General features: G+C 47.0%; 1 protein-coding gene across 1 annotated transcript in view; it reads left to right on the forward strand.

The window, feature by feature from the left end:
• LOC147033367 (uncharacterized) overlaps nucleotides 1–16,565 on the forward strand; it is a 118,018-nt gene that overhangs the window by 87,715 nt on the left and 13,738 nt on the right. Inside the window, exons 10-12 of the mRNA XM_085851457.1 lie at nucleotides 3,442–3,629; nucleotides 4,709–4,804; nucleotides 5,285–5,518. Coding sequence (XP_085707583.1) covers nucleotides 3,442–3,629; nucleotides 4,709–4,804; nucleotides 5,285–5,518 — 518 coding nt within the window. The remainder of the gene's footprint in view (nucleotides 1–3,441; nucleotides 3,630–4,708; nucleotides 4,805–5,284; nucleotides 5,519–16,565) is intronic.

The raw sequence follows: 16,565 nt of genomic DNA on the forward strand, positions 1-16,565 counted from the left end.
AAAGCCCGCTATTATTCCGAAGGCAAGATAGCAGTTCAATGGGGAAAGAGGACACAACAAACGGGTTAACATTTAAACACGCACATTTATTCACACACGTATGCAGTCAGGTATGCAAAACTCTAACATACACATATACAGAAAAGCAATGGAATTGGCGGGAAGAGACAAGACACGAGCAAGGTAAAGCACGACAACTGTCTATTATTATTCACAAGCACTTACACAGTTCTACTTGCAGGATATGGCGCCACAACATTCACACAAATAAAAGCAAGGAAAAGACCCCCTCAAAGACAAGGGGGTCAGACTGGGCCCGTTGGCCTTTATTACGTGGAGCTTGGCGGACCGAAGGAGTTCCACGAGACCGTTGCCGGTTACATCCACCCTCGTGGTGCCTCGATGGGGCGACCCGTGACGCTCCTTCCCCACGGCAGCTTGCGTAGCTGCGGTTGATCCCAGGCCTTGCCAATCAGCCGGGTGATTCGGGCCTCAGCCGGCGACGCGTTGAGAGGAACGAATGGGTTTTGATGCTCTTCCAAAGTTGATGCTCTTTGTAAGAACCCGTCCGTTCCTCAGCGATGCTCGGACTGTCCCAAAGCCCAATCACCTCAGACCGTTTGGCGCTGGCTGGCGAGCTCTCTCCGGCTCTCTCCACACGAACGCGCAGGTCTGCGCGGCACAGCAGGCTCAGCCACGCTCTCCGTCTCGTGTGTCCTCCGCTCTCCTGGACTTCGCCCCCGCCTGTGTTTTCCCGACTCCAGACTTCACCGACCGACTCTCGACTCAACTGCCGCTCTGCGCAGCCTTTTATAGGGCTCGAGAGATGAGATCTGACCTCCGCTCTTCGACCTTCGACCCCCACAGGCCCCGCCCATTTTTCTCCTGTGATCCGAATTCCGAGGCGAAGCCTCCACAGAGCGGACATGCGCGAAATCACCCAAACTTGCTCGGAGAGCGGACGTGCGTGAAATCACCGTCGCTGGCGCCAACTAAGAAACCCCCACGTCCGTTTGCAGCGACGCTGTTCACTGGGAACTCGCCGTGGCTGGCGCAAATATGGCGGCTTCGGGGATGAAGGTGAGGCGATGTTATTCGGGTGGGGGAGATGCGGTTTAGGAGATGGTGGGGAGATGTTGTCGTTATGAAGGCGGTGTGGAGAGGATGGTTGGCGGTTGACGTGGTGGTTGGTGGGTGGCGTGGAGAAGGTGGTTAACGTGGTGGTTGGTGGGTGGTGTGGAGAAGGTGGTTGACATGGTGGTTGGTGGGTGGCATGGAGAAGGTGGTTGGTGGGTGGCGTGGTGGAGAAGGTGGTTGATGGGTGACGTGGTGGAGAAGGTGGTTGGTGGGTGGCGTGGTGGAAAAGGTGATTGGTCCAAAATAACGATAGTAAAGAAAAACGGCCAACTCAAAGATCACAGCCCGGGTGACTCTAATAAATCCCATTAGACAACGGTGGGGAAATCTAACTGAACACTTAATTATCGGCATAACTGAACTGAGGACCTCTATGGTGTTCTGCGAATTTCCACAGCCATAACAGTATGATGGCACCTGTTTTGTATCGTATACGTTAAGAGTGTGTAAGTTCGTTATATCAATATAGTTCTGCCCTGTGTCTCTTGTTATTTTGTAAATATTTGTATTTTCCTTGCTTCACTTGTAATAAACCTGTTTGTTACCCTCACCGAAGGAGAGGGAATCGCATTTGGGTCTGTTTGTTTGTTTGTCTACGTGGAACTTTAGTGTTTTTTCCGCAACCGCTTGTCAGATTGAGACGAAATGTCATCGTATTTAATTTGTTGAATCAGGGTTCTTCTTGATTTTTTTTGTTGTTGTTGAATAAGGTTCACTTGTTTGTGCCTGGATATGTTTGACGGTAGAGGAGTAGCAGCTGAAATGCAAATCCTATCCAGGTTACTCCTGATCACTTCATCTTTGCTTTTTGCTTGTTTGGATTCCTTCTAATGACTCCCCGTCATCCTTCCGAGGTCGGCAAAATGAGTGCTAGCTTACTAGTATCCTGTGTTGGAGTGGCGACCCGTCCAGGATTGTGCTCAATAGCCTAGGCAACACCAACGCTCTGCATCGAGTACGGCCCCCATGGATGGATGGATGGATGGATGGATGACTCCAATGAAGGACCGTACCTATTTGTTCTTCCATTTGATTTGAATTGAATTTCTTTTAATCTCATTCTCAATTCAATTGAATAATAATAAAAAACGTCATGGGTCAGGGTCAGGTGTCCAATCAAAGCGGGGTTGCAACAAAGCGGGACATCTTGGTACCCGGTCGTCACTGCCAGCAGTTATAAAGTTGCATTTCTACTTGTCTCTTATTAAATAGGTAAAATGGCAGTACACAAACACCACATAAAAGCAGTCCTGGCAAGGGTCTGCAATCTCTGATTGCTCTTTTTCTTGTTATATTTTGTGTTGTTTACTGATCTTCAAGAAAACTTGTTTTAATCTGCTAACTGTAGCTGCCTGTCTGACATACGTCTGACAAACTGTTTTTATTTATTGACAAGTTCAGAACTGTGTGTGGTTGCTCTCACAGTCCGAATTATTGCACCTTCAACCGTACCATAAAATAGCTTCTTAGGAATACTGCTGTCTAACAAAGGCATCCGTACAATGTGGAATGGAAAAGCATCACGTTTATCAAATAATTTGGTCAAATGTTATTTCAGATGAACCCTGCTCATACGAAAGGCCAACGTCATTTTGCAAAAAATGCCAAATTCCCATATTAATATTTTCCTGGACCCATCCTATCCCAATCACTGAAAGCCTCACAAAATATTATTTTCTTCATTATTTAGAGATATGAACTTTTTCTGAGCTATGAAAAATTAAACTGGTCTGTGAGTTTGATTTTTCCTTTTTTAAATTCGAGTTATTTTTGATGAAGCAGATCAAATACAAACTCATCATTAGTTGCTCATAAATCATCAATGAATCTAAAGATGTTTCCACACCTTCACGCAGTTGTTAGATGTTTCCTCACTGTCTGCTGGAGTATCTTGTTGTCAAATGTAAAGAAACTGTTGTTAAGGAGAAATCTAATACTTGAGTTTATTTTTTTGAAAAACGACATGAATATTAATTGTCCTTTACACATCAATGTGGCCTTTGTTTTTTTTTTGATAAACTTAAATGTATGCTTTAGTAATTGCACGCACGCATGGTTACAAAACCCTATATCCTGCTGCGCAGTGAATGGGCTAATAAGACGATGACCTCATTTTTGTTTTGCAACCCCTGTGCATTTGAGGTTACAAGAATTGTTTGCAAAACAATTTGTATATTTCTTTCAAACAAACAAATACAAATATTTTGTTTCTCACAAAAAAAAAAATTGTGAAATTTTCTTTATTTGTATATTTATTTTAATCCCTCGCCACTGCCGAGGAATTTTTGCGTTTGAATTTTTCAGATCCTTTTTCGATCAAGTTTCCAGGTAGCTGTGGCAGTGTACATGAATATTCTGAACTGCCTGTTGCAGCCGATCATGTGAAGAACTGTGGTGACAAGATGGAAGGAATTGAAATCCTGTCGATCAAGGTTGGGGATCATCTGTCCAATGGTCCTGAAGATGTTGGAAGACGAGAGACCCAGATGATGGTAAGTGATAGAAACCGAACACAATGGAAAAAGTTATATTTATTACAATAAGCCAATTATTTAGTAAACGAGATCATTTATTTTGCTCAACCCAAATCAAGGTCACTTTAATCGATGTTTCCGTCAGGCATGCTTGCAGACTGCAAGCAGCTACTGGGGTGTATCCTACATGCAGATATGATACATATAAGGTTTATATGCTGTATTTGATGAAGTGGATTGTGCTTCCATTCTGTAAGGAGTCAGAAAATAAAACCATTGTTTATATTCTGGGTTGCAAGGCAATGTTAGTGAACACCCCACAGCGGAAGATAAATTATCGCAGGGTTTTTATTTTTATTACACCATCCCCAAACCGTGTACCAACCATCCATGGTAAGCCGACACTGCGTACACATACCCTCACTATATGTACCGCTTCATCAACATCATCGTGTATGGAGGTTTGAATCCCTGAAAGGTCCAGAGTAATCAATAACTACCAACATATTGGCTGGCTCTGTTACCCCACACAATTCCAACCGCAATCATGTTATCCCACAGGAGTCCCCAATCTGTTGTCATGTCCTCTCTGCTTTTCATTTGAGCCTGAATTTCCTCAGTGATTTTCAGTTTCACTGCAAGTGAAAAGCTGGATATTTTTGTTTTGGCTTTTTGCACTGAAACCATGATTTTATTTATTTGTATGCAGCCTGCGGCTGCTTTTGGCTGCATCATTTTCTGGGGTCTCATGGTTTCAGCATTTCACTTGCCAATGGCAACCTGCAGTCTGTTAACGAAGCTACTGTTGCACAGGTGATTGGAGCATTCACAGTGGGGTTGGGGGTGGGGTGGCTGTTAGGTTCAGTATCTTCTCCACCCGACCTCCCCCCCCCCCCCAATAAAAGCATGGCTATTATTGTTTGTCTGGTGCAGTTCAAGCACTGAAGAAAAGAGATCATTTTCAACTTTGAAACAAAGTTCCACTGCCTTCACTGCTCTGTCTCACAAATACAGTTGAAATAATTTGCTATAGTTTCCATTTTTGTTTCACCAAAGATGTTCTCAATTCTTTCCGGGTGCTTCCTCATTCTGTGCAGGGTGCATTGGCTGCACAATATCCTCAAGTAGTAAACTCGATGCAGGACCTTGGATCCGAGCTCCAGGAGTTGCAGCAGCAGTTCGAGCAAACACAGGTAGGCAACACCAAGGAATGGCTTTTGTTGCAAGGAAAGGAATTTTTTTTACTTTGAAAAGGATATGAACAACTTTCATTGTGCATGAGCGTCCAGGTAAATAAAAACGATGAATGGAATCATCAGAACATTGATCCAAGTATGATAATCGCCATGGGAAGCAAGGAGAATCTGATATTTCCCTTTGCTGAAGCGATAACTGAAACCTTGGCTTCTTCCTTCTCTTAGTGGTTCAAATACTTTAATCAATGTTCCGGTGAATTCATCCACTTTGGTTTTTTGAAAGTTGAAGATCGTTTGTATGATTTGTCCATTCAATAATCTTTACAGAGTGCATACGTTCACTTCATTGTTTCCTTCCAAGCTCACTCCTGGAATCAGTCCTTTGACCCTCAACAGCTACAATCCATTGTCGTGTTTGTGAGTTTATCTCATTTTCTCTGAAACATCGTTCTAAATTCGAATAATAATTCCTCCCAGCATTCAGGTAGCGATACTGTGGACAGGCTGGAGGGGAAGAGAAGGCAGTTGTACCAACTTGTGGATGAAGCTGTGGATCTAGTGAAGATTTGTGTCAACAGAAGGCAAAAGGAGAAGCTCTCCCTGCTTGGGAAGCGGATGGAGAAGCTGAAGAAGCAGATTGATTCTCTCTGTCAAGCAAAATCCACTCTGCAAAAAGCACTTCAGGAGCTGCAGGACATTTCTTTTCTCCAGGTGTGTTTTCTCATAAACGCGTTACAAAAGGTATAATGTTTGATTGTTAAAGTTCTGGAGGAATCTCAGTATATAATTTTGAACTTGCTCGACTTGAGGGCCTGTCTTTTTTGTTTTTACTTGTTCGAGGCTCAAGTAAGAGAACAAACTGGGAAAGGTGGAAATGCCAACAGCAGAGTATAAATGATCGTGAGAGAAGGACAGAAAGGGGTGAACAAGCTGAATGAAACAGAGCAGGAAGAAGAAGGGAAAGCAGGGATGAAACTCAGAAGGAACAAACCAACCGTCAACGAACAAATGAAAAGAGGCGTGGGGTTGGGGGGTCGGCGTGGGGGGAATCGCAATAACCTTGAAAAAGGGAATTCTTGAGATTGGGGTTATTTGGGGATGGAAGAGATGAGAATGGAAGGGGGATTATCTGAGGTTCTGGTGAACAGCTGCCTGGAATCCTTGGAGGGAAGATTGGGACTGAACAGACTGGGAAAAGTAACAAAGGAGTGGACGTGAGCAGTGAGCCTGGATTTTGGAAATGTTACAAGAGGAGGTTTACTAGCAGACCATGTGTGCCCTGCAGAAACCTAGGAGGGACAGAGCCAAGAGAGCATGGGGTGCAAGACCAAAAATGAGGTGGTAGAATACAGAGGCGCCACCATCCTGTCTGTGATGCAAAAGTAACAGGGCCTAGACACTCGGCTTCATCATGAGGGATCCCAATGATTTTGAAGGCCATGCTTTCCATGGCATCAATAAGCGCAAAGAGTTGGGTAGAGGCACCAATCTAAATGGTAGAGCAGTACTCCATCAAGGTGCGGATGAAGGCTTTGGAGGTTTCCAAAGTTCCGATTCACCAAGGAAAGACCTCACATGATGAAGGATGCTCAGGTCTGTGGTTGGAAAATCTTGAAAATATGGTCTGCCCAAGAAAGATCATGGCTGATGGTGATGCCCAAATATTTGATTGACTTAACCTTTTAAGTGCTTTCTTTGGGAAGTTGATTGGGAGGGTTTTTCAGGAGGTCCTTTCTTCGAGACTTGGTGATTGTTTGTGATTTATTGGGGTTGAAAGACATATTTCAAGTGCTGGAGCAGCTCCTGATTCCATCAGGGTCTAGGAGATGGACGAAGCTACTACTTGTCTAAAAGATGAGAAATGGCAGAGTGTAGAATCATCAGCAAAGATATGAGCAGGATTTTCCAGTGAATCGGAAAGATCATTATTAAAGATGAGGAACAAGACTGAGCCAACCCACACTTCCTTGGAGCACTCCATATTTGACACGGAGGGGAGATGAAAGGATCCTGTTAAGAGCTACACGCTGAATACGGGAGTGGAGGAAGAAGGTGATCCATGAGGGGAGGTGGCGTTGGATGCCATAAGCACAGGGTTTGGAGATCAAGGCGGGATGTCAGATTGTTGCAATTACTCGAGATATGTCCATAAAGACACCCTGATCTTATTTTGGAGATTGAGAGCTTCCATCCATTGTTGAGAGAGTAGAAGCAGCATGTCCATGGTGGAATGCCTGGATCTGAAACCAAACTGATGATCTGGAATCAGTCCGTTGGAGAAAAGGAAGGATTTCATATCAATTGCAAATGATAGATTCTATGACCTTGCCAAAAATTATTGGAAGCAAGCTAATAGGCCTGTAGTTAAGAAAATCCATCTTGTGCCATGAATGTGTACTGTAGTGATGTTGGATAATTTTCATTAATATGGAAACTAGGAGGAGGAGATTGGGACCATACTCTGTGCAGAGCGTTGGTGCTGCTTAAGTAGCCTCCTTGGCTATTGGGCACAATCCTGGACAGATTGCCACTCCGACACAGTATACCAGCATGCTGGCACTCATTTTGCCGACCTCGGAAGGATGACAGGCCAAGTTAACCCCACCAGTATTAATTCAACAGCTGAGCGGGATTTGAACTCGGGACCCTTGGATCCAAAGCCCGCCACCCTAACCATTAAGCCAACACCAGGCATATATGGAAACTGACCCAGAGAGAACTGGAGAGTTCATAGAACACCTTACCCCATGCAGTGTTCTATTATATAATTCAATTAAATACAAAAATGATTTTCAAGGTCATAAAACATCTGGAAGTTTAGCACGGTTGAAGCAGTCTTAAACACCACTTCATTTAACATCTCAAATAGTGTAGTAGATAGTAGAAAAATCGTGCAAATTATGATACAAGCATAAAATTTGGCATTTCTGTTCTGCAGGTCTTTCCGATCAAATCTGCCCAATTGGCCATTTGAAAATCCAAATTTTGAAAAATTTGAAGAAAAAAAAATTGAAATCACAGCTAGCTGAAATTCTTGAAGCGCAAGTGAACATCCCAGACAGAGAACCAATAGTGGGGCAACTTAGCAAAGCAATTGTGCATTTTGTGAGGAAAGCACCAAATTTGGCACACTAGTAGCCTATCACATGGTTCGTACGGGTCCTTAAAACCCATAAAAGTCCAACATTTCTGAGTTGTACAATTTAAGTACTTAAATGTCCTTAAATTTCAGGAAAATGTTCAAAAGTCAATGAAAATCAGATTTTCCTGTTATTTGGTGAAGGGTGTTTCATTTTCCTCGCACTAGTATTCTAAACAAGGACAAAAGTGTCCAAGAGCCACGTCCTAAAGGTTTTGTCTTCACCAGAAGAAGAAGAAAAAAACAAAAAAAACAACAACTTGCAATATTTCGTCACATGCCTTGACGGAGCCAATAGCGAGAGCGTCATGGACGATCGGCGTTCATGGACGTCATGGACGATCGTAAAGATACCTCTGCCAGGCGCGATGATTTTACTGATGTAACTGGGTGTAAAGACTTCCCATTGAAATTTTGTAAGCACAGGTGGGTTGACAATGGTCCTGTCTGCAGCAGAGTTATTCTATTGTGGCCTCACCTGAAGTTATTTGTTGAGGCATGTGAAAGCAAGAAGAAGCCGAAACCAACCAGCAACTCTAACACAACTCTGCATGGTGCAATGAATGATAAGCTATCTGTCGCAAAACTGTCTTTTTTCAGGTCAGTAGCCAGTGCAGTTGAACCATTTTTAGCCTTGTACCAAACAGACAAGCCAATGGGTCCCTTTCTTGTTCATGATATTGAGAGACTTGTCAGAAATTTGTTAGAGAGGTGTGTTAAGCCAGTTGCATTACAAAATACTTCTACTGCATATGACTTGTTAAAGCTGGATCTTGAAAAGGAAAGTGTAGAAAACAAAAAGATTGAAGTTTGTTTCAAGGCTGAAGGTGAACTGAAGTCCCTCCTGAGAACCAAGGCCATCAGTGAATGCCAGGTGTTTCAGTTCAAAGAAGAATGTAGGCTATTTGTGATGAAATGTGTCAACAAAATCTTTGAAAGGTCTCCTCTTAATTATAGTTTAGCCAGAAATATGGCTTCTCTGGATCCCAGGTTGATGGTGACTGATCAAGAACACTCAAAGTCCAAATTCAAATGCCTGTTGGAAAATTTGGTGACTCTGAACAGAGTTGATGGTGATAATGTAGATATGTTGGTTGCGAGTTACAAAGAATTACTGCAGGATGTAGCAGGGTGTGAACTGAAGTCTAGGTTAAAGGACTTCAAGGTTGAAGATGACAGGGTAGATGTCTTACTCTATGAATGTGTGGGTAAAAACAAGAAGTTTGAGAAGATGTGGGGGGTAATTCGTAAAGTGTTGCTAGTTTCCCGTGGTCAGGCGTCTGTTGAGAGGGGTTTTTCCCTCAACAGACAGATAGAGAAGGACAACCTGGGTGAAGGCATGCTTGTGGCACTGAGGCAGATTATTGATTATTTTGTACTGGTAGGTGGAATGCTCAAAGTTGAAATCACAAAGGAACTGCTATCCTCAGCCTCCAGTTCTTGACATAAGTACCATTAATATATTGAAGAAGAGAAAGGAAAGAAAGGTCAAGAAGCCATCCAAAGAAAACGAAAAATGGTTGAAGATTAAGTGGATGGTTTGAAAAAGAGAAAGGTGTTGGAAACTGACATAGAAGGTCTGACCACATTGTCAGAAAAATATGCAGACGAGGCTGAGGCAAAAGGTGGTAAAACTAGCCACAGTATTCTGGTAAAATCAAATCCTCTCAGGCACTCTGCCAAGCATAAACGGGGGGAACTCAAAGTTCCAGAAAGAGATATTGAGGAGAAGGCTAAATCCTTGTCTGCTATGTCCTAATTGGATATTACAATGACACGTAGCTAACAAAATGTACTGTTCTGTAGTGTAGAAGCAGTCAGGAGCTGCTGCAACTTTGCAGGTGGCAGCACCGACAATAATATTGTTGCGGATTTCGCGCCCGCCGGCGTGCTGACGGCCACGTAACTCGAATCGCGGCACGTCGCCCACCGGACGGACAATCCAGTCGTGACCCTCTCGGACTAACGCCGGGAACCAGTCACGGGTGGACCTTTCGGTCTCACCGCGATCGAGCCAATCAGCCCCCGCGTGGGATAGGGTTGCTCGCCAAATTCGACCTACCTAAGTACCCACGCGGAGGGTAGACCGGGCGATCGCACCTCGCCGCAGGTCGACTTCGGACACGGGCCACTTAAGCGACCCGTTCCGTACTATCGGGATAACCGAGCGGTGTTATCGTCGACCTCGACGGTTCGATTAATTATCGGGCGTATTCAGCCCACTACCAACCCTTTACGTGAAGCAAGATGAGGATTCAATGAAGGAAATGACGAAGCGAAGCGGGAAACAGTTCGACACAAAGCACATTTATTCGCGATGAACGGAAAGCACACATATTCAATTCCACCAAAAGCACACAGAAAAGAAAAACACAATTCAATTTACACAAAAAGCAAATGCGACAATGCAGATCTAATACCGATTACGCGAGCACACGGCAACACTTATACAATTTTACTTCACAGACGGCGCCGACAACACATACCCAAAACCAAGGAAAGAATACCCTCAAGGATGCGGGCCTGAGGCCGAGACCGGGTCGGGCCTACCCGTCTGGTGATGAGACGCGGAGCGGCGATGGTGCCTCAACTCCGCGGGCCTCGCGGGCAGTGTCTGGTAGGGGGTGGGAAAGGGGCCCCCTTGGTCGCACTATCTCAGCGCGGGGGGAAACAGGAGGGGGTTGCTGATGCTCGGGGTATAGAGGATTTTTATTTCCCCGCGACGAGCGTCTCCACCTCGGCCAGGTCGCGCTGTCGGCCTCCCTGGGGTGCAGCTCCCTGCACTACGCGAGCACCCCCTCGTCTGCCCTCGCCGCCTCTCCACAGCTCCGTCCCCTCCGCTCCGACTCCAACGCACACGACGACCAGCTCCTTCTTGCCAACTCCACCGCCCGCGAAGTCTTAACTCTCTGTTCCCTCTCGACTCTACTACTCTCTGGACTGACGAACACGGTCGCTTATATCAGCCCCGTGGCTTCGCCCTCTCATCTTTGACCCCCTCCCTTCGACCTTTCACCTCGCTCCCCATTGGCCCGAGAAAAAGTGGGCGTGAATGCTTTTTGATCCATAAATTTGTATATATCGATCGCCCTCCAACGCCCTGGAGGCGGGGCCAAATCGCCCCTCGCTCACCGATTGGACGGCAAAAAGTGGGCGTGTGTCGTTTTTGATCCGCTTTTGAAGCACAAAATCCGTGATTTTGTACACGCTGTTCGGCGCGCGCCCTGCACGAGTCCAACACCGGTACCCACAAGCGGCGCAAGAACGGTGGCGATGCGACGGTTGCGAGGTGTGACGTGAAGGTCGTGGCGGTTGTGGTGAAGCGGCGTTGTGGTTGATGTTGTGGTTGTGGTGGTAATCATGGCGGTTGGTCCAAAATAAAGATAGCAAAAGAAAAACGGCTATCCTGAAGAGTCGCAGCACGCATAAATAACATTTATTCCCACTAGACAACGGGTTTGGGCCTAACTACACATGTACTTACCGAGATATCTCACCTAAGGGACCTGAATGGTGGTTTGCGAATTTGGTAACCACAACAATATTTTAACATAACACATTAACACTGAGAGTGCTGCCATCTGGAAACTTGTGACTCCTCCTGGCTGATTCTACAGTAACTGTGAAGTGAATTTGCCAATTGGCTGTGTGGCGCGTTATGCCTTGTCGACTGAATAAGCTCCTGCTGTGTTCTGTATGTTCATTATTAAAATAGATTTTTTGTAAACTTACTATTTGGTTAATTTCTCGGTGACTCACCTCAATTTACCCCTGGAATTTCGAGGATGTGGTCCTTAAAAAGGGTTATTTTAGCCCTTAAAAGTCCTTCAGTCCTTCAAAAAGACATCTCAAAATAAGTGGGAACCCTGTATCATATTATGAACAGATTTGCATATTGGGCCATCTCAAAATTTTTGATGGCAGTGGAAAATGGTTGCCACAGCCATCAGCGGCTGAATTTGAGATGGCCCAATATCCAAATCTGTTCATAATATTGTTACGAATTCTGGCCCACCTGGCGTGCGATCGGCTGCATACCTCTAATGGCAGCCGCGTCGCCCACCGGACGGACAATTCAGTCGTGACCCTCCTGGAACAACCGCCAGGAGCCAGTCACGGGTGGGGGTTTAACCTCACCACAACCCAGTCCGCATTCTACCCACACGAAATAGGGTGAATCGCCGAATGTCGATATACCTAAATACCCGCGCGGGTAACCTACCGAGGGGTTGCACCACGCCGCAGGTCGGCTTCGGACACGAACCGCTTAAGCGGTTCGTTCCGTGCTCCAGGGATAACCGAGTGGTGTTATCGCCGACCTCGACGGTTCAGATTATTTATCGGATGTTTAAAACCCATCAAATTATTCCACGATGTAAGATGGCATTTTCAATGGGGAAAGAAGACGCAACGAACGGGAAACATTTCACAAGCACATTTATTGCACATATAACACAAGCAACAAGGGCAGTCATGCAATATGTACAGCAAGGAATGAAAGACGTTGCGACCGACTACAATGAGAATGTACATGCACTTAACAGTTGTTACTTAACAGGACACGGCGCCACAGCATGCATACAAAAACAACAGGAAAACCCTCCCCATAGGCAGGGAGGTCGACGGGGTTCTTAAACCTTTATGGTCGTGGGCCGTGGATGACCGAAAAGGCCCGCGAGACCGTGCTGGTTACCTGCCCCCTCGAGGTGTGACGGTGGGCAGGTCGCGACGCCTTGTTCCCCTGGCAGCTAGCGTAGCCGCGCCTGCTCTCGGGCCTTTGCAATGATGTGGTCGGTGAGTTCTCTCTGGCGTCCCTCGCCAGATGCGCAGATTCGCACCGCACAGCCGGCAGGGCTGCGCCTCCCGTCTGCGTCTCCGAGGCGTCGCCCGGACTCGCCACCGGCCCGCGCCTTCACCGACAGGTCACCCAACGCCAAGATGAGAGAGCCCGACCTCGACCACCAAGAGAGAGAGTAGAATCCAACACGACCCCGACAGAGAGAATGACGTCGACGACCCAGACAAAGAGAGGATAACGTCGACGACCCAGACAAAGAGAGGATGACGTCGACGACCCAGACAAAGAGAGGATGACGTCGACGACCCAGACAGAGAGAATGACGTCGACGACCCAGGCAGAGAGAATGACGTCGATGACCCAGACAGAGAGAGTGAGCCTCGCGCGCGGTCCGCCTTATATAGCGCGGGGCTCCACCCTTCGCTCCTCCCCGTTTTCAGCTCCACCTTCCTTCGAGAAGGTTCCCGAAAAGGGGCGTTCCTCATTCCGACCGTGTCACCCCGCGCATCCACCAATCGGGTGCGAGACGCCTCCGTCACACTCCTTGGAGAAACAGGCGGGAAAAAATCCACGCGCCCATCGGAACTCCTCTGGTTTCCTTTTGCGTTCGACGGTTTTCAACGCGGCTTGTTGTTTGCGTGGAGGTTTGTTCAAAATAACAATAGAAAAAGAAAAATGGCTGTCTCAAAGAGTCGCAGCCCGGTGAACACGAAGAATACCCTTTAAACAACAGTGGGGACCTATCTGCACATAAACTTAGCGTCATAACTGATCTAAGGACCCTTTATGGTGTATTACAAATTTCCACAGCCGTAACACTACCCCTCCCTTTTTTACAGACTCGTCCCGAGTCGTCGAATTTTTGTGTGCCATCATGTGTAAGTTCTCCCCTCGTACGTTTTACCTTCGGATCCCTGAGTGCGACATTCAGTGTATTCGTGTCCCCAAAATAAATAACCTACAGGCTGAATAACAAACGAAATAAACCCACTCATACAGACGACTTAAATAAATTGCCGGCGCTAAGACAAACATGCCGGGGGCGCAAAACACATTTACAATTGCATCTTAACCTTACAAATTTTACTCTAAACCATGGCCCAGGATCAATGGACTGTGGAAAAAGAGAGTAAAAGTCACAAGCAGGGAGCTAGGCTGCTTACCCACAGTCCAAGGCCTCCCCCTTCTTAAAATGAATGCAGTGAACAAACGGTGCACGGGTCGCCGGTGCAGTCCCGTGTTGCAGCTGCCATCAGGGCAGTCCCTGCAATTTGCGCGAGGATCCTGGCGCACATGGTAATGAACAGGGGGGGGGGGTGCAAAACAGAACGGGGCAAAATGGACGAGGGCAGCAGGCATGGGGCAAGGCAGGGGCAGGCAGACAAGGCATGGCATGGCACAACAAGGCCGTTGTAGCAAACAGCCGGCAGATGAAGTAACCGGTACAGGCCTTGAAGCAAAAACAGCCCACAGACGATCGACCGGCACAGGCCTTGCAGTAAACAGCCGGCAGACGATCCGACTGGCACAGGCCTTGCAGCAAAAACAGCCGGCAGATGAAGTGGCCGGCACCTTGCCTTGAAACGGAGGTTGGTGGAGGGAGTGCAGTGGTGCTGGCCACTCGGAAGGCGGGCTCGGACCTACCCTACTGTCCCCCTCCCAACCTATCGCCTTTGCCTGTCTCTGTCCATACCCACTCCCTCAATTTGTAAAAACCAATTTAGCCCCAACTTATTTTTTTGTTTTTATTTTTATTTTTACTTCCCCACCGATAAATCGTCCCCTAACCCCCCTTATCGTCCTTGTTCGGCTAACCTATCCTGTCATCTAGCCTACTCCCAACCTCTACATTCCCTTCCTGGAGGGGAATAAGGGAGAGCTAGCGTCCTGTGTCGAGGCCCAACTCAAGCCTCAGGATGGCCTCCTAGGAGTTCAGCGATCTTTACCAAAAGTGGGTCCAGCGGCCCACAACGAGAGCGAAGGGATGGATGGTGCGGAGGGATACACTTCCTAATCTACCCTAACCATTTACCTGTTAACTACCCCGGGGCTTTCAACAAGCGCCTCTCGCTTAAACTATCGGTTCTAACAACCAAGATTCCCGTCGCCTGTGTTGGTGTCCTCACAATTTCGGGCCTCGCCCTCCAATTTTCTTCCCGTGCCCTCACATGGTCTCATGGCTGGGACGCGTGGCTCCCTTGGCAGGAACTACCCTCTGCCGATTCCCCAACAATGGCACCCCCGGGCACTACACTGCCTCCAAGCCTACCAGCTCCCTAAACACTCCCTCCTCGGCTACTCCCCCTCGATGCCCACGTGGCGTGTTGGCGCCCCGGGTCCCTTTCCGGGGGTCGCCCGTGCCCAGTACACTGCCCCCGTGGCATATGGCACCCCGAGCCCCCGCATCATGCGGGCGCACCCGTGCCCACTTCACTATCCCGGCCCCCCATGGGCCCTTGGCCAACCACGGCCGACGAGCCCGGTGCCCGGGGTACCCACTCAGCGATACTCACCTTTCACAGCCACGCTCCCAACCCGTCAACAGGGCTCCTGCACCCCTCCAAGCGGGTTTCGAGCCAACTTCCCCACCACCAGCAAAACGACCTCCATTTTGTCAATTTGACTAACCCCCTAACTCACATTACACTGACCCCGGCGTCCCTTGGGTGGGAGTCACTCCTCCCCCCAATCATTCATCGCACCATGCATGCCACAATCACTCCATTCACTCAGACCCGCTGGCCTCACTCACTCAACATGTCTCCTTTCCGCTCTTCAACTCACCCATCGCTGATCTCTGCCATCCTGCTCAGTACTTCCCTGAACTACCTCATGCTCCCACGTCGTCCCTTACACTACAGCACGTTCCTTTTAACACTACGGAGCTAAGCTACACCCCTACTACACATCCAAAGTCTGTCACTGTCCTCAAATATTATTTCCCATCTCCCATCCTAAATCTGAACTAAAATCCCTCTAAAGGCCCGGTCACACCTTGACGTTTTAGCCAGCGATGGCGACGTATTAAAATGTATCTAAAACGCTGGCTTACGTTGAACTTTTGATGTTTTTTTTTTAAAGATTCGGACGTATTCATAGCGACTTGGTCTTTTGTATAACGCATTGGTAACGGACACAGAACGTTTCGTTGTGTTATAGATAACTTATACCAATGAATGCTGAACCTGTTGTCGGCCTACACAACCGATGCCCAACGATAGTCTAACTTAGGCATAGCGCGTTGCACGCATCGCCGACGATGTCGTGACGTAGCCTATTAAAAGGCTGACGCACAACGATTCGAATCATAACTGCCGTAGAAATGGAAGTGTCAACATCGCGGTCACACCTTGGCGATCTTGCCAGCGTATGCCGACCTAAGAAAAATGTGTCTGAAACGTTGGGGCACGTCAAATACGGTATGAGTAAGTTTGGTATACGTGAGTACAACGCTAAAGTACGCTATCATACGTCGTAGTAAGTAGAGTATGTCAATAAATTTTAAACATGTTCAAAATTTTACGACGTACTCGGCATATGACACACGTTCCGCATGCGATGGGGATAAGTTTTACACACGATATGTGGAAGCTTACACACGTCCACAAACGCTACTTATAAGCTACTCATAAGTCGAAACACGTCGCGGTAATGTCTTTTTTACGCGAAACTTATTTCTAACTTATGTTTGACGTGCTTTGAACCAATTCTTTACTTAGTCCCAACACACATCGACGTATGTAGACGTTTTCCAATGATGTCTTCCGGTCGACAAAAAAAAAAAAATTAATGTGTTTCTAGCTTACAACTGCCATATAAAG

The sequence above is a fragment of the Eptatretus burgeri genome, chromosome 2 (genome assembly GCF_056783735.1).
Source record: "Eptatretus burgeri isolate ZD-2024b chromosome 2, Ebu_testis_v1, whole genome shotgun sequence".
NCBI lineage: Eukaryota > Metazoa > Chordata > Myxini > Myxiniformes > Myxinidae > Eptatretus > Eptatretus burgeri.